The 21,151-nt window shown below is 54.9% G+C and overlaps 2 protein-coding genes across 13 annotated transcripts in view; both read right to left on the bottom strand.

Moving 5' to 3' along the window:
- Positions 1-7,071, bottom strand: part of MPP2 (MAGUK p55 scaffold protein 2) — a 33,545-nt gene extending 26,474 nt beyond the window's left edge. For 4 of the 11 annotated variants that reach the window (XM_077164228.1, XM_077164232.1, XM_077164237.1 and 1 more), the window contains exon 1: positions 1,038-1,301. In XM_077164228.1, coding sequence (XP_077020343.1) covers positions 1,038-1,119 — 82 coding nt within the window. In that variant the 5' untranslated portion in view covers positions 1,120-1,301. The other 7 variants (XM_077164233.1, XM_077164234.1, XM_077164236.1 and 4 more) reach the window with 7 other exon arrangements.
- An 11,887-nt stretch (positions 7,072-18,958) lies between these two features.
- On the bottom strand, positions 18,959-20,926 carry PPY (pancreatic polypeptide). Of its 2 annotated transcripts, none has more exons than XM_077163006.1 (4): positions 20,908-20,926; positions 19,576-19,766; positions 19,267-19,338; positions 18,959-19,090 (listed from the first exon to the last, which is right to left on the bottom strand). In XM_077163006.1, the coding sequence occupies exons 2-4, from the start codon at positions 19,764-19,766 to the stop codon at positions 19,066-19,068; spliced, it is 288 nt and encodes a 95-aa protein (XP_077019121.1). In that variant the 5' UTR covers positions 20,908-20,926; the 3' UTR covers positions 18,959-19,065. The 2 variants fall into 2 exon arrangements, with proteins under 2 accessions (XP_077019121.1, XP_077019120.1); XM_077163005.1 differs by having other exon boundaries at positions 19,574-19,810; positions 20,908-20,919.
- Positions 20,927-21,151: the final 225 nt, after the last annotated feature.

The raw sequence follows: 21,151 nt of genomic DNA, 5'->3' as shown, positions 1-21,151 counted from the left end.
TTTCATAATGGAGTAGACCCAGGGCCAAGTGCATCTAGTCACAGCTGTACCACTAACTCAGTATGACTGCACAAGTCAATGTCCCATACAGACCTCAGTCTTTCCCTCCTGCAAAATGGGTGGGTTGGACTAGATCGTGCCTACAGGCCCTTCAGCTTTAACAGACAATGATCTATAATAACTGAGAAGTTAACAAGACTATAAGCTGAAAACCAGAACATTGACAGGAGCTGGGGCAACAGACACCCTGGAGCCTGGGGTGGCAATGGGCACCCAAGGACAGAGGCCAGACCAAGATAACCCAGGGATCAGAAAACCCTCAGCCTGGGTTAGGACATAACCAGGGTCATAAGAACACCTGAAGCTTGGCCACAGCAGCAGTAGCAATAGGTGGGGGTATAGGTGGGGGCACCAGGCTGTGACAGGTTCTAGGAGAAAGAAAGGAGAAGCAGAGCGTACCAGCTGGGGCAGAGATGGGCAAGGGGTATCATTACCATGCCACCCTGCCACCCACACATGCATCTGCATAACAACAGCCAAACTGTAAACTGTGGTGAAGGGCGGTAGATACAGAGGAAGGGGCACTGAAACTAGAGCTGACAGAGAGGGCCAGGGATTCCTGGACTCTCACCCTCTTCCCTCACCTCCTCCCCACCTTCTCCAGAAACAACGATTTAAGTCTATCCCCTAGATCCCAATGCAGGCCTGGGGCTCAGCATTGGTCAAGGACCAGCAAGGACCTTATAGAGGTCTGCAAGAGGTCCAAGCACGGGCCCTGCTCCCCAATCCTGGAGTCACCCTCATACACAGACTGCTCTGCATGACAGTTCGGGGTGGGGTGGCCTGAACCAGCGGATTTGATGCCCTCTGCCCAGGTCAGTTCTCCTGGGGTCATGCCCCCAGGTCCTTCAGTCTCCTGGAGGCCTGCCCCTAGGTCGCCCTCTCCAGATGTCCCATACCTCACAGGGGGAGGGTAGGCTAAGGGGCCAGTTTCCCCCCCACCCCACCCCCGGCTCCCGGTCCCGCCTTCTCCCTACCTTCCCTCCGGAGCTCCGCTTCCTCAGAGGAGACCAGAGATATACCCTCCAAGGAGGCCCCACTGCCTGGGCTGCCCGCCATGGCTACCTCCCACCCCCGGCCCAGGGGCTCACAGAGTAGCCTCCTCCGCCGCCGCCGTCTGCCGCCTTCCCAGCCAGAGGTGGGCAGCGCTGGAGAGGGAGGAGCTCAGGAGGCGCCCTCCGCAGAATCAGCCAATAGCAAGGCTCAGCTGCCCTGACTGCCTCGCTGATTGGTCAAAGTCCAGATTGGAGCTGATGGGTGGGGAGGGGGCAGTAGGAAGGATGGGAGAGAGGATGGAGGACTGAGAGAGCCGTCGTCCTATGGTTGGCCAGACCCCCACGTTTTAGTACCATTGGAGGTAGGGAAGAGGAGGCCGAGAGTAGACGGAAGTGGGATGGGGGCGGGGGAGGGCGGGGAGGGATAGCTTGCTGCTCCTTCAGGACTGGCGTGGTGCCCAGAGATCCTCCCCTCCTCTCAGAGCCCAGATGTAAGAAACTCGAGCTGGGGGAAGGGATTTAGCCTCAGGTTGTTCCTGTCCCGCCTCTCCTCTGAATTCCCACGTCTAATATATACCCCTAAACCCCCTCCGCCCCGCGCCCTGCGCCCTCTGCTCCCCCTCCAGGCCTTTACCATGATCCCCTCATCAACGAAGTCCCCAAGAACGACCCTTAATACTCCACCAGGAGGTAGTGTCTCCACTGGAATAGGGCATATCTTCAAGCCCCCAAATCCCTCCTCAAATTGAAAAGCCAGACAGGCAGAGGGTAGTGGCAGTACCATGGGCAGGGAAAGGTGCATCCAGCCCTTCTGGCCTCTCATCTCAGCAGCAGCTTCTTCCATGCTCCCATCTCCCAAAGCTCTTCCCTTTGGGTAAATTGGGCTTCTTGGAACTGGGTAACGTTAAGTTGAAGTCACAATCATGTAGCAGGGGTAAAAGGTGGGGCAGAGGGTCACAGGCTCCCCAGCCAAGTCCCCAGTCCTCGGATCGCAGGGACTAATAATGCCACCACCAGGGTGCTGTTACTGCCACCAGCCAGCCATTCCCTGAGGAGTGGCACTAGGTCGCATTGCACCCCTGGTTGCCATGGCAGCAGGCGGGATTACACACCAGGACATTAACCCAGGGATGTGGGAGAGATTTAAAGGGACAGCTCCACCTAAAAGCAGCCCCTCATCCCAGCCTAGATTCAAATAAAGGAGGGAGTCTGGGGAACCGGGAAGAAAGGGGAGGCTGCAGGTCAGGAGATGGTCAGGGCAAGATCTCTAAACTCTCAGCCCATACCATCACCCATACATCTCCACACCCAATACCCATCCCCCAACCCAAGGGCCCCCCTCACCTTACTCAAAGTCGAGCTGGGGTCTTTCGGCAAGAGGAATCTGCCCATACCATTTCCCTCCCTCCAAAATAACACTAACCAAATTGACTCTTGGGGAAGGGGCTTGCCGTCTTCACCAGAGTGGGGAGGGGTTCTTTGAGGAAGGAAGAGAGGGGAGAGAGGGTGAACCTGACTGCAGAGGCAGGGACACCGATGTCTCTCCATCAGTCCTGTGCAAGGTGGAAAGCCACCAAATCACAAGGGCCAGAGCCTAATGTTAGATTTCTGAGGCAGGGAGCTAGTGCGACCCAGGGGCAGGGTGGGGAGGGATGACAGCCGAAGGGAAGAGGACCACTTTGTAGTCCTTCCTGTGGATATTGGAGGCCAGGAGCAGCCTATGGCACAACACCCAGGGGCCCCTCTGGAGGAGTCTTTTGAAGAAGCAGTCCAGCATCCACACCCCCAGGCTCTACTACCTGTCCCCTTGGCCGTGCCCCATCAAGGGGACCACAGCAGGGAAGTCCCCCTTCACCTCTCCTGGGCCCTATTAATGGGCTTACAGGCAGCCCCGGATTGAGGAGCCTTTAATTCATCGGCTCAGGGACAGTTTAACTAAGTCCTAAGCAGCTTACAGTGGGGCCCAGTCAGGCTGGAGCAGGCGGAGAGTGCAGGGGGCTAAGTGGGCTGGATAGGGAGTGAAGGCTCTGACCCCCCACAGGGCTGCAGAAGCTAGGGGACTCTGCCTGTAGAAGAGGACTTTCTGGGGGGTTGGGGGTGAGGGCATCATTCCCAGTAGCTCTCACTTTCTTGGTTCACGTTTTCTGAGGGAGGCACCGGGGAGTCATTCTAACTCAGGTGGGGTACCTGAGACATCATGCAGTCTTGCAGGAGCAGCAACAGAGCTGAGGGCAAGGGACAGGGCTGCCAGGGAGGCAGATAATAAAGGGAGGTAGGGTGGGGATGGGGAGAGTGGCAGGTGTGAGGGTGGGATCAGATAAATCAGAACAAAACCATAACAGGCTGCAGTCTGCCGGGCCCTTAAAGAGCCTCTAGCCCAGGGAACTTACCCTGGGTGGGTCCCCGAATGCACCTAACAGAGTCCATGAACTCCCACAAGTGGAACACAGATTTTGTACATAGAAGCACTTGTCTTCCATGAGGGCCCACTGCTGTCACTATGTTCTCAAAGAGATCCAGAGTGAATAAAAGTTAAGAATACTGACCTTATCCCATCATCTCATCTTATACATGGGGAAATCCAGGTCCTCAAAGGGAGGTGACTGGCTCAAGGCCACAGGGATAATGACAGAATGAAAACTCAGCCACAGCGGCAGTGTCATAACTGTGAATATTTCCCTTTGAGTCTCACATCAACCTGTTAACATTATATTCCTTTTACAGAGGAGGAAAAGCAGGCTCAGAGAGGCTAAGCGGCTTGTTCCGAGGCCTCCTTGTTGTCTGGGTGGCCTTCTCCCTTACGGTAAAATGTCTGCTAGAACGAAATCTAGGAGGCTTCCTGACCTGGTTCTCCTCCCCCTCCACGTGCAGCTTCTGTGCCCCTGTCACACATACACCCTCTCCCAGCTTTCTGGCTTTGTCTCCACCTCCATGCTAATGGATACGGCACCATGGACTTCTCAGGCCCAGGCTGTGCTGCTCTAGTCCCTTCACTCCCAAACTATTCTCCAAGGCCCAGTTCCTGGGTCACGTGAAGGCCACTTCTCTGACTAGGCTGGTCCAGTGCCCCCCAGCAATAGCATGAATCATCTCAGGGTAGGCATCCCTGAGAACCCCATGGAGGTGAGTTGCCCTGTCTCCAGCCCTGCCTGGGGCAGATTCAGGTCTTACTCCTGCTCTCCTCTGTACCCCAGCACAGAGCCTCACACAGAGGAGAGGGCCATAGGGGCTGCCTGAATAGCAGGGTGGAGTGGCAGTGGGGGGCTCTCTGTTCTTGCAGGGCAGCCATGGGAGTGATTCCCCACCCCCAAGCCCTTGCCTGGCACCCTCTGAACCACTGGAAACAGCTGGCCTCCTCACCCCTTCTTACCAGACTCAGAGTTGGTGGCGGCAACAGGCATGGTGAAGTCAGCAAGGGCTTTGAAATGTCTCTCCTGGATAGAGGGGAGAGAACAGGGTGAGAAGGGAGGGGTAAGGGCAAAGCAGGGGAGAAGGGAATAGGAAGGGCTCTCTAACAGAGGGTTATTCAAACCGAGGGTTGAATAATAATAATCATCCCAATAAGTCCTGGGAGGCAGGAAGGACAGATATTATAGACCCATTTCACAGAGAAGGAGACTGAGGATCAGAGAGGTTAATTGATCTACCCAAAGTCACAAAGCTAATAGAGAGAGCTACAATGAAAACCTTTTAATTAAAAAAGTGTTTCTGCCTGCCCATCTGTGTGGGGTCTGGGGGGTCGGGGAGGGAAGGGGCCTCAGAATTTGAGCCAAAAGCAGGAGAGATGAGTATGCCCACACTGTAAGCTCCCAGAGAGCAAAGACCAGTTCCACTTTACTGGCCTCTGGAACCCTGCCCAGCACAGAATGGATGCTCCAAAAACACTGGTCCATCTGACAAGGAGAAATGATGTCCGACCTTCTCAAAGTCTCTCTGGCTTCCTCTTTCTCCCCTCTCCCTTTCTTAGTTCAGAGCTGGAGAGCAGAGGGCTCCAGAGAGATCCAGGCATGAGGAGTCCAGAACTGTACTTCCTAGCCCAGGGCCTCCTCAAGCTGGGGTTGGCTCCCCCATTCTCACGGGGGATACTACCACCCATCAACCCATTGCCTTCCCATTCCCAGTTGCCATGACAATGGGAGGCAGTGGCTCACAGCAAGGGTGGGAGAGTGGGGGGTGGCAGAAAAGCTCAGAGGCAGCTGGCAGTGCCCACTTTAGGACTAAATGCCTTCTGGGCCCTGAGGGTGGAACAATCTCAATTTCACACTCCACCCCCCCACCCCCTCACCCACAAAAGGATTCTTCCCAGAAGAACCCCCACCTGATTCTCTACTCCCATCCCCCTCCCAGGCCTGAACTGTTCACCTGAACTCAGGCAGCAGAAATTACAAAGGTTCAGGGGAGGACTCCCTATCCTCCTGGCACTGCCCCTGAGGACATGGAAGAAAGGAGCTTTCAGGGAGGAGAAGGGCACCCCCTGTCAGGCTAGCACCCAAACTAGGAGAAATGCCCAGGATCCTCAGTGCCAGCCAGTGCCCCACCCACCCTGTGGCAACCCCTGCTGTCAGTATTCCTAGAGAACCAGGGGGAGGAATCTTCCTTCTCTATCCCAGGTCCTGATGACCTGGAACCTGGGACCTTCTCCCTGCCAATAGTGCTCCCTCTGACAGAGGCACCAGCAGAGCCAGTGGGGACTCCAGATGTCGTCCTTCCCTCATGAGTGGAGGGTGGGGAGAGGCACAGAGGATTCTCTATGATATCCTTGCCCTCTGAAGTCTTGCCCAGCCTGACTGGGTTTTCTCCTTGGGGAGACGGTTCCCACGGCATCAGCTGGCTCTGCCCCGCCCCTTCCCCTCCCAGTCTCCTCGAGGGCGGGGCCTGGGCAGTGCCCACAGGAGAACAGCAGTGCCAGGCAAGCCAGCCTGGCTCTGTGCCAAGTTCTGGGAACCAGGCATACTGGGAACCTGCACTAGGGTTTCCAAAAGCCCGGGTACCCCTACCTCCAGGTTATACATCACCCGGAGCTTCGCTAGAGATGTGGGCCAGCCCAGAAAGGGGGCGGTTTCCACCACCCTCCCATCCACACACCCGCCCCTCCATCCATTCACATACAAAGAGGTGGGGGGGAGTAAGGTCTGACAAAGGCCCTTTGGGGACCGACCGGCTATAGGGGCAGAATTGTGGGTCAGAGGACCAGATGGGGGTGGAGTGGGGGGGTGGAGGCCGAGCTGACAATCAGATTGCCCCCGGCCCTGGAGGCCAGACCTAACACGCTCGGCGCTAGGACCTGGGGGGAGGGGGGGCGTGTTGCGAGCCCAGAAAGAAGGCTCTCTGCCTGCGCGCCCGCGGGAGACCAGAGGATGAGGTCACTCGATGGCTGCCCGCCCCCCAGTCTTCGTTCCCCCACCCCTTAGTTGACCCAACTTTCTGACCCTGGCCCCTCGCTTCTGGCGCCCACCTCCATCCCAGCTCCCCAGGCCCTAATTCTGGCCCCTGAACCCGACCCTCCCTACCCTCTACAGCCTGAGAGGCGGAAAGGGCAGCGCGCCCCCTTCACGGGACCCCTTCCTCGGGAAGGCTCAGGCATTGGGCCTCAGCCCGGGGCACCCCCCTCCGAAGCGCAAACAGCGCAGTTCTTACATAATGCCGGGCTCGGAAGTCCCCCCGATCCCGCACAGCCCCTAGAGGGGCCCCGCACAGCTCACCAGCTCTGTGCCCGATGTCACTGTGGAGCCCCCACGGCGGGGGCTCGGGCCAGCGTCATTGGGCTGCGGGGTTTGGTCTATTCCCTCAGGCGCCGCAGAAAGAGGGCCGAGAAGGAGGGGGAGGGCCTGGGGATGAGGACCCCGGGAGTTTGGACCCGAGGTATAGGGCCCCGAGCGCCGTGCCAGGGCGAAAAGCAGGCGAGGGCTCCGGGGTGGCCCGGGGGCCGGGGGCGCCTACCTGCGCCGGGGGAGTCCTTAGCTCCGGGCGCTCCGGAGCGGGCGGCGCGCGGCGTTTATTCGCCCGTCAATCGCTCACCCGGCTCTTAAAGCGGCGAGGCCTCCTCGGCGCGAGGGGGCGGAGGCGGCCAGGAGAGAGGAGGGGGCGGATATAGATGCCGGTGGACAACCGGGAGAAAGTAGTTTTTCCGAGCAGCTGGGCAACGCGAGGGTAAGTGGTGGTTTGGGAAACGCCGCCCAGCCGGCCACCCACTGCTTGTTCCCCGCTCGGGGAAGCACGGACTGGGACCGGTACCCACTCGGGTCTCTCGGCGCCCAGGGATCCCTTAAAAGGGCGATGGTGAACGCAGAGCCGACTGGGACCGAATCGATTACTCCCCTTTTCCCCGTTCCAGGTGTGCCTCAGTTTCTTCATTATCCTACTTTCCAATTGGGAAAGGGAATGGGAGGACTTCAGAAAGACTCTCTAGGAACAAAAGGCTCAGGGGCAGATTTTAAGGACTCGAATGGTGAATATCCAGATCCCAGACTCTTAAGGATAAATAATGTGCGAAAAAACAAAAGAGGAAATATCTCTTAGATGGTGGGGTTCGAGACCCTATTTAGGGCTGCACGGGGCGTTGCTCCATGCCCCTGTCAACGGAATACAGAAAAATACAGCAACTCGTTACGCTTCCCTGGTACCCCATCTCAAGAAGCAAACAAAGGGTTAAGCCCACTGACTCGCCTTCGCTCCTCCTCCGGCTCCACCCCAAACCTGCCGGGTAAAGATAAAGAATGCTGGAGGCTCTTTGCGTGGATTAGGGACCAGCCTTGGCTCAGGGCGCCAAATTTATAGGGTCTATTACTGCTCTCTGACCACTGTGCTGAAATATCCGGAGGTTATCCCTCTTCATTATTAACTGGGCTCCTGTGGTCAAAAATGGACTGACTCTTGGAAACAGGCTTGCAAATCTCAGAAATGGGTTTTATCTGCTATCCATTCTGAAAATAGGTACCCGGGTCCCAGGAGCTGACCCGAGTTCCGAGGTATAGGTTTGGGGATTGGGAGAGGGAAAAGCCACTGAACTGGGTCAAGTGTCTGCTGAAAGCCCTGCTGTTTAGGTGACCTCGGCCTTTACAGAGAAGAGGAAGTTAGTTAGCATCCACAGATGGTGGGACTGGACTTGCAGGCTCCTGGGTCTTCCTCCAAGGAGGCTTCCTGGACCACACTGCTTCTAATCACTGCTTTCAGGCCAGAAGACCCTCCTAATCCAACTCAGGAAAAGAAGTCCCCGTCCCATTATAAATGCTGCCTTCCATTGCCACCTCTCGGCTATTTGTATTTGGTTGGGTAGCTGATCTTAAATCCTTCCAAAACATTAATTACTTCTTCAAAATCATGCAACTATCACCCCAGAGCAACAAACAGCAAACCTTCCATTCCATCCAAGATCCTCAGGACAAGGTGGGATCCTGGATTTGAGCTATTGTTACAGCCTGCCTCCCCCCATTAGCCATTCAACAAGAATCTCTCTGAAAAGGGCCTTGCAGAATGACAGTCCCTCACATCTGTTCACGGCTTTACAATTGATGAATTGTTAGATTCTCACGACTGCTCTGTGAGATTCTACTGTCTCCAGAGTAGGGGAGAGACATTTCTTGAGCTCCTATTCTATACCAGACATAGTGCCAGCTTGGGGCATACTGAGATAGTTACATAAGTGCCCTAATCTCTTGGAGCTGACAGTCTGGGGTGGAGGGGGGAGATTGGGGGAGGTGGGGTGTCACATACATGCAAAAAGCACATTCTCTCTATGGTACAGTTGAATGTCATAACAGAAGTGGTAAGTGTTCTAAGCTGAGGCCCCAAAGGAATAGGGTGCTACTGGTGTAGCTGCAAAGGGAAGCAGCCTTGAGGAGATCCATAGCACATCCCATGGTAGTTAGGGGCTGGCCCCTGGCAGGGTGGGTATGAATCCTCCCCATCTGGGCTCTGTAATGATCTCTGTCTCTCTCCCTGCCTCTGCCACTCCCACCCCGAAGGTCACAAGGATTCAGGCAGTGCCTCTGGTTCCCTGAAATCAAGGCTTTCCTCTGCTGGATGTTCAGTCCAGAGCATTAAGAGTCAGTGTATGCAGAGAAGTAAAATTGGGAGCAGGTGGTCTGAATTTCCAAGAGATCCCATCTGCACTGAGCAATAGTGTACATTTGGAAATGTCCAGCAGGGGCCGCCAACAGCCATCCTAAGTCTGGCTATCTTTCCATCCCTGCTTCCTGTCTCCAGGCCTGCAACTAGCTAGAACCTTGTTCTGGAAACCTTTTCTATTAGCTATACCTCTCAGTAGAAAAAAAAAAAAAGAGAGAGTATGGAGCACGCAATGCCAATATATATATATTTATGTATTTGTTTATAAAATTATTATATTTGTGCTTTTGAACCAATATATTAAAATCCCTTCACAAAAAAAACAGACATTTAAAAAGGATTAAATAATTTTAAACTATAAATAGAAGTGTCAATATTTTCTTCCCACACTCCAAAGGATCATTTGTGTAGCCCTAGGGACCATGTTCCATCCCCCACTTTGGAAACCACTGCTCTAAAAGCAAAACAGTGGTCCCCCATAATCCCATCCCTACTTCACTAGGCACCAAGATAAGTAGCTTTGCCTCTTCTCCAGGACCAAACCAAGACCTCCCCTAAGGGCTAAATGTGCTGGGCCCTTTCTCCCCTCCATCACCATCCCCTTGCCACACCTCAGCCTGCCCTATGCCCACGTCAGATTGCCTGACTTGAGTGGAGAGACAAAAAGTCTCCCCCTGCAAGCAATCTCTTTGTCCTCCTCTCCCCACTCTATGCCTGGCCCAACACTCACACTTCACCATGCCTCCCAGCTTTACTCTGTCACAAACCCCTTCAGGGTAGGAAGTTCTGGAGCCAGACACTTTTGGGTTGAAATCCTGGCTCCACCACTTGGCATGTGTATCCTTAGACCAGTCATACACCCTCTCTGACCCTCAATTTCCTCATTTGTGCAGTGGGAATACCAATCTCCAGAATAGGGAGGGTTAGGGGAGATGGCAGATGTAGAGTGGTTGCCATAGTGCCAGGTACACAGAAGGTGCTCCATAAATGGGAGCAGATCTGGGCAGGCTCTGGTTAGGTGCCACCTGGGGAGTGAGTGGTCAAGCCTTGTCTCTGGCCATCCGATGTGCCCATGACTGGCCTCAGACTCTCCTGGGTGTGGGTAGGGGTCTACTCTAGCGCTTCTGGAGTTCCAGCTAGCTGGTTTGGACAGCATGTCCCTTTCCCACTGCCCACACACCCTTTAGTGGTATCTTATCCACCCCCAACTATGCCACCTGCTTCTCTTCTTCTTTTCTTCCACCAGTGACCTCACTGATATGCCAAGGGCTTTGATGTGGGTATCATGTGAGGGGTGCTGGGAACAGGCAGCCCATACCCAGAGAGAATGGGCTGTCTGTGCCAGGTGGGCGAGAGGTAGTGAAGCGGACCTCAGAGACAGAGCCAAGGGGTGGGGGAGAGCTCACAAAAGTCAATGCAGACCCTGGAGGTGGGGGGGGGGGTGTGATCACGCTTATGGAGGGACACCCTGGGCACTTACCTTTCTGATTATCCACCTTTCCCACCCAAAGGACCAGCAAAGGGGTTGGCTGAAGGAAGCAAGCAGGTGGTGGTATCCCTCTAGGAGGTCTGGGCCTTCCTGAGCCAGGTGGGTAGATAGCTGGAGTCCACTGGTACACCTCATGAGTGTGCACCCAAGTACACAAGAAAGCAAAAGTCTATGTGTGCAGGTGCTTGTCTGTGAGTATATGTTTATTTGTGCACGAGCATGTTCATGATGCATTTGCGCCTCTATATGGTGTGTGTATGATTGCACATATGTGGGTAACTGTGTGCCATGTCTATGCACGTCTGTACATCACTGCCTGAGTGTCTGTGTATGTGTGTGTGTATGCCCGCACATGTAGGTGGAACATAGGGGAGTGCTGCCTTTTGCCACTGTGCGATCCTGGGTACCCCTGTCCAGCAGCCCAACCTGTCTTTCCTGTTGCTGTTCAGAAACACACACACACACACACAACTCATTCCAAATAAGAGTTGAAATCTGGGGCAATTTTGTCCCATGTCCGATGTCTCCCTCCCTTGGACAGCCTGACCCAGCACCCTAGAGTGGGTGAACATCCAGTCTACAGGAACCAGCAGGGAGGGGGACACCTGGGAAGCGTGCATGAATCACAGCATTGTAGGGTTAGGGATAGGATATGGAGGAGGAAGCCTCTCCAGCATCCCCTATAAGTCTCACTGCCCTTCCAAGTAGAGATAACCTCCTTTCCTGACCCCAACCCCCCACTCCCCACCACACACCCTGTGTTTCATCTCAGTCTCCGTTTCATATCCATTGGGATCTTAATTCTTTCAAGGAGGAGGTTGACCAGAAAGCCTCAGCACCCATTCACACACCCATCCCTGAGGCCCTGCTATCAGAAACTCAGCTGACAGAAACCAAGGGCTCATGTGGATGTTCTCCAAAGACTGTGGCCTTGGAACCAAAACTTCTCTTTGGGACTTCTCTTCTCCCCTGTACGGAACCTTCAATCCAGGGGTGTTCTTAGGACGTGAACTCTGTTCAGCCAGTTTCACAGCTTAATTTGGCATCCCTGGCTCTGCCCTTCCTTCCAACTTACTCGCACCAGTTCCTGGATGGTCCCCTTCTCCCACTTTCCCTTCCTCTCCTACCCACAGACCCAATCAAGTTAAGTTGCTTCTGACCTCCCAGGCCTCTAAAAAGCATCTTTTCCTTGTCTCCTTTTGCCTTCACCTCTCTCACCACCCTGGATCACTCAAAGGGTCCAGAGAAGCATGAAACAAAATTTCAGAGGGACCCTAGAGATCATGGTATCCAGCTCTATGATACAAATGAGCTTTGAAGAGTGCTGAAATCTCCCCAGCAGAGCATGGCAAACCCCAAAACGTGTGGCCTCCTGGCTTCTTAGCCCAACATTCTTCCCACACCACCATTCTCAGAGTCCTGCTGACATCACGAAGCCTGCTTGCCTTGAGCTGTCATGGGCCCCCAGGGCCTGCTGCCAGAGCCTTGCCTTACAACACAGATGTGTCCCGGCCTCCGACACACTCAGCCAGACAGGCACTACTCCATTCTTCCTGGGGAAAGCAAAAAAGTTTGCCAGGGTTAGAAATGGGGAAGATCTTTCCTTTCTACAGGGCCTGGGGCATTTGCCTAGTCCGCTTACCCCACTGCTCAGATTTGCATTCTTTAATTTTCAAAAAGTTTATTCATAATTCAAAGTTTTATCCCACAACTGTGGGAAGGAGCTCTGAGCTCTACATATCATCCTCCCGCCGTCCTAGAGCCATCATTATTGAGCCTTCTGCCAAGCACAGTTTCGGTCTCTTTACATGTATGAATGTATTTAATCTCCGTAACAACTTGTTGAGGCACTCCATTGGAGAGATGAAGAAACTGAAGCAGAGAGAGGTGAAGTACTTTGTCCAAAGGCCTTATACTAGTAAGTGGTGGAGCTGGGATTTGGCCCCAGGCCGTCTGTTCTCAGGCTCCACTGTAGATGCTGCATCTCGCTTCATAGATAGTTATTATCTTCATTTCACAGATGAAGAAGCTGAAAGTCAAAGGCATTAAATGACTTACCCAGGATCCCACAGCAAGAAAGCAGCAGAGCAAGACTTAGCGGGCATGATTAGTTAAGAGATGTGCTTAGTTTGCCATCAATTACTCTTCAGTTTACCAAAATAGGATAACTCGCAAAAACAGCTGAATCTAAACATTTAAATTTGATCTAATACTATGCCTATAATGATTCGCATTAAAAGAAATAAGCACATGACAGTTTGTAATCTTTCTTGCTAATCCTTAGCTATTATTCATCTCAGCTTAATTTAATCTTGACTTTATCCAGACTTCATTAAAAATACTTTTACTAAAATGCCCTAACTCTTTTATTGACATCAGATTCTGGACTTGAGGACAGTTTAGCAACACGTACTAGCAGCGGGCAAGAATTCCCTAATACCAAAGCCTTGGGGCTTTCAGTCTCCACCTTCCTCCTCCAATGCCGAAAATTCAGCTTTCTGGCCTTGGCTTTCTCATCCGTAAAATGGAAAGTTGGGGGAAAGGGGCTAGTTAACTAATTTCCCTTCCAACTCCCATGATCTATGTACCTAAAAACATAATTTCCCACTCTGCTCATGAAGGAGCTAAAAACCTCCCTCTTTCCAACAGGCATTACCAGGAGATGGTTTCTTGGTAGCTATGTCTTGAAGCATTAAGTAATTCATTCAATAAATGTCCATTCTCACTAGACTGGGACGTTCTTTGAGGACGGTGACTATATCATATTGACCGCGGTACCGCCAGCCCCTATATAGTGTCTGGCATTGGTGGGTGGTTGGCTGTACGTGGGACTGAATCTCTCAGACAGGGCAATGCAGCAGCAGTGTTTCAGGCTTCCCAAGTGATTTCAATGTACAGCCAAGGTTGGGAGCAGGTACATCTAAGAGATCGTTAGCAGAAGCTAAGGCCTGAGGTCCTTGGGTGGTAGACTGGAACAGATGTGTGGATAGGAGAGAACTCCAGGTAACTAGGCACAGAGAGGGCTCGCTGAGGCCTCTTTCCTGAGAGGGTTGCCGTGGACATGGTAGGCACTCAAGGCACTAGGGCCTGCTGTGAGAGAATCCAGGCCCGTCCCAGAAAGAACTAAGGAAGAAAGAGAGATGAGTGTGCCCCTTGGACCCGAGGGAAGAGAAAAGGCCGCTGCCCTGCACGAAGGGGCTACCCATGCTCTCCAGTGCCCACCCTGCCAGGGGGACATCCTTTTGGTGCCTCAGGACGCAGAAGCCTGGAGAGATCGAACGCTGGCCTCTGATCACACCCAGCTGTGGGCTTCAGGGTCCCTGGTCCTTCCTGTCCCTGGCATATCTGAAAATGGGGTCAGAGTTAGTGCCAGTAAGAGCTCTGTCCCTTCTACTCCCTGCTCTTCCAACTGTGCTCCTGCTGGAAGTGGGTTGGGCACAAAGAATCAGCACAAGTTTCACAACCACGCCCTGGGGAAGCAGCACTAAGAAGCAGGTAAAAGGGCCCTGACAGGTCACACTACCGAGGTTTTGTGATGTGAGACAGCCCAAAGCCTTGAATTCATCATTTAGGCAGTCCAAACCCACCACCTCCAAGAGGCCCTGCAGGTCAACCGCTGGTAGCTGCAAAACCGCTACGTAGGCTGGCACAGTGGGGCTTGAAATCCTGAAAGCAAAAACCTCAACTTCAACCCCTCCCCATGCCAGCAGGCCTAGAGGTCGGGAGTATGAACACCAGGGTGCCACAGCAGCCCTACAGGGAAAGGAAGTGCCCTGGATACAGGTGGATAGGAAGGCATCTGGTTTCTCAGCCTGGATTTCCTCCTCCTAACCCCAAGAAGAGCCCCTGGGAAAAGTCTCTTAACTCTGGAGACAATTTCTTTCTGGGATCTATAAACTTGGAGCAAAAGTTACTTTCCTCTCCAGCACCTCCCCATCTCTGCCACCCACGGCTTTGTACCCCTGGCAGGGACTGTGCTTTGGCCAGGGCAGCTAGTAGCCCTCTGGGCACCATGTGCTTCCACCCCCACCCTCTCCTGATTCCCAACTCACAGGTCAAGAGTTAAGAGGAGGACAGGTTGGGGGTGGAGCCTCAGAGGGAAAGGGAGCATGGAGCCCAAGAAATATAAAAGGCTTAGAGGTCCTGGCCCAAGATCCACTGCTGATCCACTCTGCACCACCCAGCACCATGGTAATGTCTGATAGCCAAGCCTGGGACCTCTGTCAGCTGTGTCCTCCAGGACCTTGGGGATGGATGCTGGCAGAAAGGGCCACTCCCCAGGGGAGGAGAAGGACCAGGGCCACCCTCCTCTGCCAGTCTGATGGCCAGGACAGTTGCAGGATTTCCTGCCCTGCCCTGGTGGGATTAAGGGAAGTCTTGGCCAATGGAGGGTTGAGGATTGAAGGGGCTGCAGGGATGTGCATCATATTTACAGGCTTCATGTGTGTGAATCACACTGTGTGTGCCTGTGTTTCTCAGGTACAAAATTCTCTGCATCAGTGGGTTATGTGTATGTGAATCCCTGGGCTTGCAATACTGTAGGCATTTAACATGCATTATCCAGTACCTACTAAATGTCAGGCACTATTCGAGGTGCTGGTGATACATCAGTGAACAATGTAGGCAAAAGTGCCCAACCCTCGTGGTGCTTACATGGGTGGAGGGATGCCGCAGGGGAGGGACAAAAACAACAAATACGTAGGAATATAATAAGCTAGACTGTACAGTTGAAGAAAAGCAGAGCAAGGTGAGAGGGTAGGCTGCTATTAAACAGTAGGACCCATTCAGAAGCTGAGTTTTGAACTGCTACCCGAATGGGGTGTGGGAATTAGCCACACAGTTATCCGGAAGAAGTCTTCCAGGCAAAAAGAACAGCATGGCGGGCATTTTTAAAGGAACAGCAAAAAGGTAGAGTGGCTGCAGGGTCGTGAGCAAGGGAGAAGCGGGAGGGGTCAGTGAGGTTTGGGGCACAGCGAGGAAGGCCTTAGGTTTCAGGGGCTGTAAACCGCGCGTACCCGAAGGTGCGCCCCTAAAGCACGTTGTCCCCGTTTACTTCGGTGCTTTCTTGCGGTACTCTGCACGTCCAGGTGTGCACCATGCACACCCGGGAACCTCGGTATTCCTCACGGCGCTGTGCACCTGCGTATGTCCCAGGAGCACACACACCCCACGGCCTGAGAGCCCCGAAACCCCAGCGTGCCCATCCCGCCACGGGATCTCACACGGAGCGGGGAACTAGGCGTCACGTGACCGCCCGCCGCCGCTCTCTCTGCCCCGCCCCTCCAGATGCCGCTTCTGCGCTGCGCGTGCGCACTGGCCCTGGGCTGCTTTGTGGCGTTGCTGCTGCGGCCCGAGGGCGCCGGAGGTGCGGAGGTCGTGGGTCCGCAGCTGAGCAGACCCAGGGCTGCCAGCTGGCTCACGAACTTCGGCTCCTTCAACAGGTACATAGAGAAGCTCTTCAACAGCAGGTGGGTCGGCCGAGGGTCAGAGGGAAGAAGGAAGGGAGGGGGGTGGGGGCGGAAGCGGACGCTACCGGGCAGTGCCCGCGCGCACCGCGGCCGGGAGCGGAGCTCCGGAGCGGCCCCCTGACCGCTGCAAGGATATGTCCTCCAGCCTGAAGCCCAAGGACACCAAGAAATCTAAAGACGTTAGCAACCACCAGAAACTCACGAACGCCACGAAACCACCGCCACCGAAAGCCTTAGAACCCCAACCGCAGACTTCCTCCCAGGGCCCCAGGTAGGAGAGCCGGAGCGCTGCTGAGAGCAGGGCAGGGGCCTCCGAGCCAGGGGCAGGTTGGGTGGGAGCGAGAGGAAGCCCCTAGAAGGGACACCTGGCCCCCAGGGACTGCCTTCTCTGGGCTGGGCCTTGACCTCCAGATTCCAGACCCGGGCCCCGCCCACCAACACCTTCCTGTCCTGAGAGGTACCTCAACTCCTCCCTATGCCCCAGTGCAACAATAAAGAGAAACAAAGTCTCTATTGCTGTGGTGACTTCTGTGGGCAGTGGGAAGGAGGGGACCCTGGAGCTCCTAATGTGGAAGAAGACCTACCTCAGTATGGGATACTCCCATGCCTTCTTCCACGAAACCCGTCCATCCTTCCCTCCCCACACATACACACCACTGCCAGGGCTTGGAACTCTGACCAAGAGGGAGAACGAAGATGAGAGAAACAGGTCCCAGCAACCTTACAGGAGGGCTTCACCCCACCCTCCAAGTTTCTGCACAGAATGGGGCAGCTTCATGTGCCAGCGCCTCTGTCTGTCTCTCATTGTGCTTTGCCTTCTGGACCTTCTCAGCCCCTCAGGCAGAGAGCAGAGCTGGGGAAGGGGCATGACCCAGCCCGGGCCTGTCCTTGAGAATCTGGGTGTGAGGGTGGCACTCTTCTCTGGGGGCTGGGGACCATCTGAAGGGCCTGGGCAGGGGCAGCAGCCACTTGACTGCTGAGGCAGCTCCCATGATCCAAATTTCATGCCCCTGTATGTCCTGAGCAGCATCCTATTTTCTGATCCTAGGAAGTGTCTATACTCTCTCCCCACTCAGAACCCATCCCCTTAGCCGCCAGAAGAATGTTGGAACTTCAGGCTCCATGATCCAGACTCAAATTCTGGTCTGCTGAAACCAGCTCCTAACCCAGCACCTCCCCTTGGATTTAAGAACCAACTTGCTCCGTGCATTTGCCTAGCAGTTGGATCATCCGGAAGCCCTTTGCATGTTAGGGCCTGGTTCCATTTCTGGGTCATTCTCACATACCGATCTGAGCAAGTCCTTGATTGGAAACACAACAGGATTGTGATGTCATTGCGCTGGAGTCGGTGTGAGGTGTTGAGCCCAGGAAAGTGGATACCTCCCCCACCAAACCCACAAGCTCTAACCTTTCCAGCAGAAGACACGGGGGAGCCAGGGAACCCGTTCCGGAAACCAAAAGACTTTAATTAATTCTCTAATTTTGCACATCCCCAGCCCAACTTGACTGTCCCTTATCCCGGTCAGTTCTCCCAGCCCCAGGAAAGGGGAATAGAGGCAAGCTCCCTTCTGCCCAATTTACACACACACACTTACCCCCCCACCACCACCACCACCAGCACCTCTACCTATTCAGGGTGCTGGATAAGGGCAAGGATGGGGGAAAGCCACGGGGCAGCTGGAGTGTGGAATCCCCAGAATCTACCCCTGGTGGTGGCTGGAAATCTCTGCTAATCTAGCCTCCTCCTTAGGAGGCCACATCCCTCCCTTGCAGCCTCCCCTCCTCTGGAGCTTGAATAGCTCCTCACTACCTCTCAGAAGAGTCCTCTTCTCCAAGTTTCTGGTTCCTTGAAGATGCTTCCTTACAGTCACCCCAAACCTGCTTCCCAGAGTCCCCCGTCCGTGGGCCTGCCCTGTGTCTCAAGATGACGTTAGACTGGCCAGGGACTGCATGACAAGTCTGCCCCTCAAAAGCTTCTGTTTATTGACTGGGTCAAGGGCTGTGTGGTTTCACACATGTGATCTCATGTCATGCACACAACAGCCCTAACATGCTGCCTACTGTCCATTCTTCCCATTTACAAATGAGGCCCAGAGCACTATCCACTGTGGCCAAGAGTGGCAGGTCCTGGATTCAAAGCCTAACTCTAAAGCTGGTGCTGTCAGTCGCTGTATTAGACTGTGTGACCTGGGACAACTGCTTTACCTTCTCTCTCTCTGAGCTTCAGTTTCCTTTGTGCAGTGAGAGTGACAGCACCTCCCTAGATTCCCCAACAACCCTCACATGACACCATCTCCAGACCCCTCCCCATCGCAGTCCCCCTCCCTGGCCATGCCCCAGCTGGTCCCCATGTCCCCTGATGAACCATCCCTGAATGACCACAGCCTAGCGAGACGCACTCTGACCCGCCCGGAGGAGGGCAGCTGTGTTGCCGTCCTCCGCAGCCAAGGACTGCCTTAGCCCCAGGGTCTTTCTTCGGGGCTGACCAATGCCCAGCACCAAGGCCCTGTAAGTGAGTACTTGCGCTGGGCAGGCATAGGAGGGAGGACTGTAGAGAAATGGGGACACAGGAGGGGGAACAGGGTGTGTTTGGAGACAGGGCTGGCAGGCTGATGATCAAGAAGGTCTGAAGGTGCTGAAATGAGAAGATTCTAGCACAGGACCGCCACTTCGCTGGCTGAGTGACCTCCTGGGAGTCCCTGCCTCTCGGCCACACTTCCCAGAGGGGATGAGCTGAACTACACTCTCATAATCCTGCAGACATCCTGGATCCTTTGTGACCCACCTCCCCCTCCTCCCAGCCGCCTTTCTCTCATGTACTTGGCGTGCTCCTGCCTGCATCAGGGTCCACAGAGACACGGAGAGAGGCTTTGCTTTTGTTTTGCTTTATTTAGCCAGGGCAGAGCAGAGAATGGGCTTTGGCCAGAGGTGAATGCGGAGGGCTGTGCCACGCCACCCGGGGAGTCTGAGTTGGCAGGAGGGGGCATTACAAGTCCATGGGGCTGAGCTCCCTGTGAGGAGAGGGCAGGATGTGGTGGGTTCATGCCCTCAGGAGACCTCAGGCCAGCCCTGGGCCTCTGTTCTCCCCCCACCTTCACAAGCTCCACTCCAGTCCCCCGCGACCTTTCCCCCCTTTGGCCCTGGAGTGGGGTAGGGAGCTGGGCAGACAGGACAGAATCCCTCCTACCTGGAAGCAGCTGCATGGCGGGGTACCCACTCCAGGAAGTCCCGCATGTCCTCTTTGTCTCGCTTCCCATACCTGAGAGGGGAGAGGCAGCTGGGGCAAGCACTTTATCCAGGTGCCAGCTCACCTGCCTCATCCCTACTCTTGGGTGCCGTCCTGCCCCAGGGAAGCAGACCCCAGGCCTGGTCAGTAGGGCTACTCTCGGTCCCCAAGAGCAAGGATGAAAGGGGCTGGGGACAGGGTCGTGGCCAGGAGTGCAGCATGACCCCAGGGTCCCGTGACTGGGATCTCTTCCCTCCTTCACACGCACACCTGGGCCTGGACAGCATGTTGATGTATCTGCGGATCTCAGCCGCATACTGGGCCAGCTGCTCTGCGGTGGCGTTTTCCTCGGGGTAGATAGGCTCCAGCGGGGCTACCAGGGAGCCCAGCAGCGGCTGCAACAGCAGAGCCATGTAGGTGCACAGGAGCAGCAGGGAGAGGCAGCGGCGCGTGGCAGCCATCTGAAAGAAAACCAGAGGAGAGAGGGACAGGGGAGGGAAGAGAGCTGAGAAGGGACAGAGACAGAGACCGGAGAGGTAGAGACCAAGACACTCAGGAAGATGGGACAAGGAGAGAGCCCAGCAGACAATCAGAGATGAACAGAGAGACGGGAGGGTAGGACACAGGGGTAAGAAAAAGAGAAGGAGAAGAGTTGTTGGGGAGAGGGAGGAAACAAAATGAAAGCCGAGGGAGAAGGGAAGAAGAAAGAAGGGGTGGGAGCATGAAGAGGGCAAGGAGAAGACGGGAGAAAGAAGGGGAGGATTGAGGGAAAGAAGGGTAATCGGGGCATGGAAGAGAAGAGAAAAGGATGGAGACATGGAAAAGGGGAAGGAGCAAGAATGGGAAAATGGAGGCAGATTCCCCAATGCCCAGGGAACCCTGGGCCCCCCGTTAGCCCTTCACTGCTTCTCCAGCCGTGGGGAAAAGTAAGAGGGTAAAGCAAAGGGCTGCTGCTTGCAGACCACCCCAGCTCCAAGCACTGCCCTGGAGAGCACAGGCGGCTCCCCTCGTGAGCACCCTAACAGCTGGAGCTCAGCCTGGGCCTCGGCAAAGCAGAAAAGCTTTTCAGAGAAGGTGAGTATCTGAAGGAATCGGGTCGGGATGCAGAATTCATGATATTGGAGCCCCATGGCTCTGAGGAGACAGATGGAGGTGTTAGGGTTGGGGAAGGGGCTAGTGGGAAATCAGGGCACTCCAGCTCACACACGGGATGGATGGGGAGAGATAATGAACTTGTGAACCAAAGGACAGAAACCCGGCCCTCTCCCCAGCATGCCCACAAGGGCAGACAGGCAGATACAGGTCCTAGAGAAGACGCTACTGCCGTCGTCACCTGGCCAAACTGGCACCGTCACTCGCAAGGTCATGGCCACAAGTTCTGTTCACAGCCACCAGCACCCTCCCTGCACACATACACTCTCTCTGCTCTCCAGCAGATGCTTTCCCAGTGTGGCAGGTTTGTCCAGGTGCAGAGCCAGCTCCAAGCAGACCTCAGACCCCCTGGAGCCCCCCAGGCCTGCAAAGTATCAAGTCCTTCCCACCACCTCCAGCCCCTGCCCTTAGGAGCCCCACAAAGCCCGGGGCAGTTCTGAGCCCACTTACCCTGAGTCCTAGGTGAGCAGGCACCTGGCTCAGGCCCCCCGCACTCAGCCCATGCCCCTTTATAGTCCCCAGCCCCCTAGAGCCCCGCCTCTGCCAGCCTCTCTCACTCCACAGCCCACACCCCCTCCTCCCATCATCTCCCTGGCACCCGCAACGCCAGCGCTGGGGCTGGGGACGGGAGGGGGCAAAGCAGTGTCGTGGGTGACAGACGAAAGGCATACGGGCAAAACTGGACCACGAGAAG

The sequence above is a fragment of the Tamandua tetradactyla genome, chromosome 6 (assembly GCF_023851605.1).
Source record: "Tamandua tetradactyla isolate mTamTet1 chromosome 6, mTamTet1.pri, whole genome shotgun sequence".
NCBI lineage: Eukaryota > Metazoa > Chordata > Mammalia > Pilosa > Myrmecophagidae > Tamandua > Tamandua tetradactyla.
Note: the sequence above shows the minus strand (reverse complement) of the source record. Positions and strands in the feature narration are given on the sequence as shown.

Bases quoted from the DNA above. Each gene is read 5' to 3' on its own strand.
- PPY (XM_077163005.1), bottom strand. From the start codon at position 19,766: ATGGCTGCCACGCGCCGCTGCCTCTCCCTGCTGCTCCTGTGCACCTAC. The intron at 19,339-19,573 runs GTGCGTGTGAAG...CTCCCCTCTCAG, and splicing joins CATGCTGTCCAGGCCCAGGT to GTATGGGAAGCGAGACAAAG. The intron at 19,091-19,266 runs GTAGGAGGGATT...CTCTCCTCACAG, and splicing joins CGCCATGCAGCTGCTTCCAG to GGAGCTCAGCCCCATGGACT.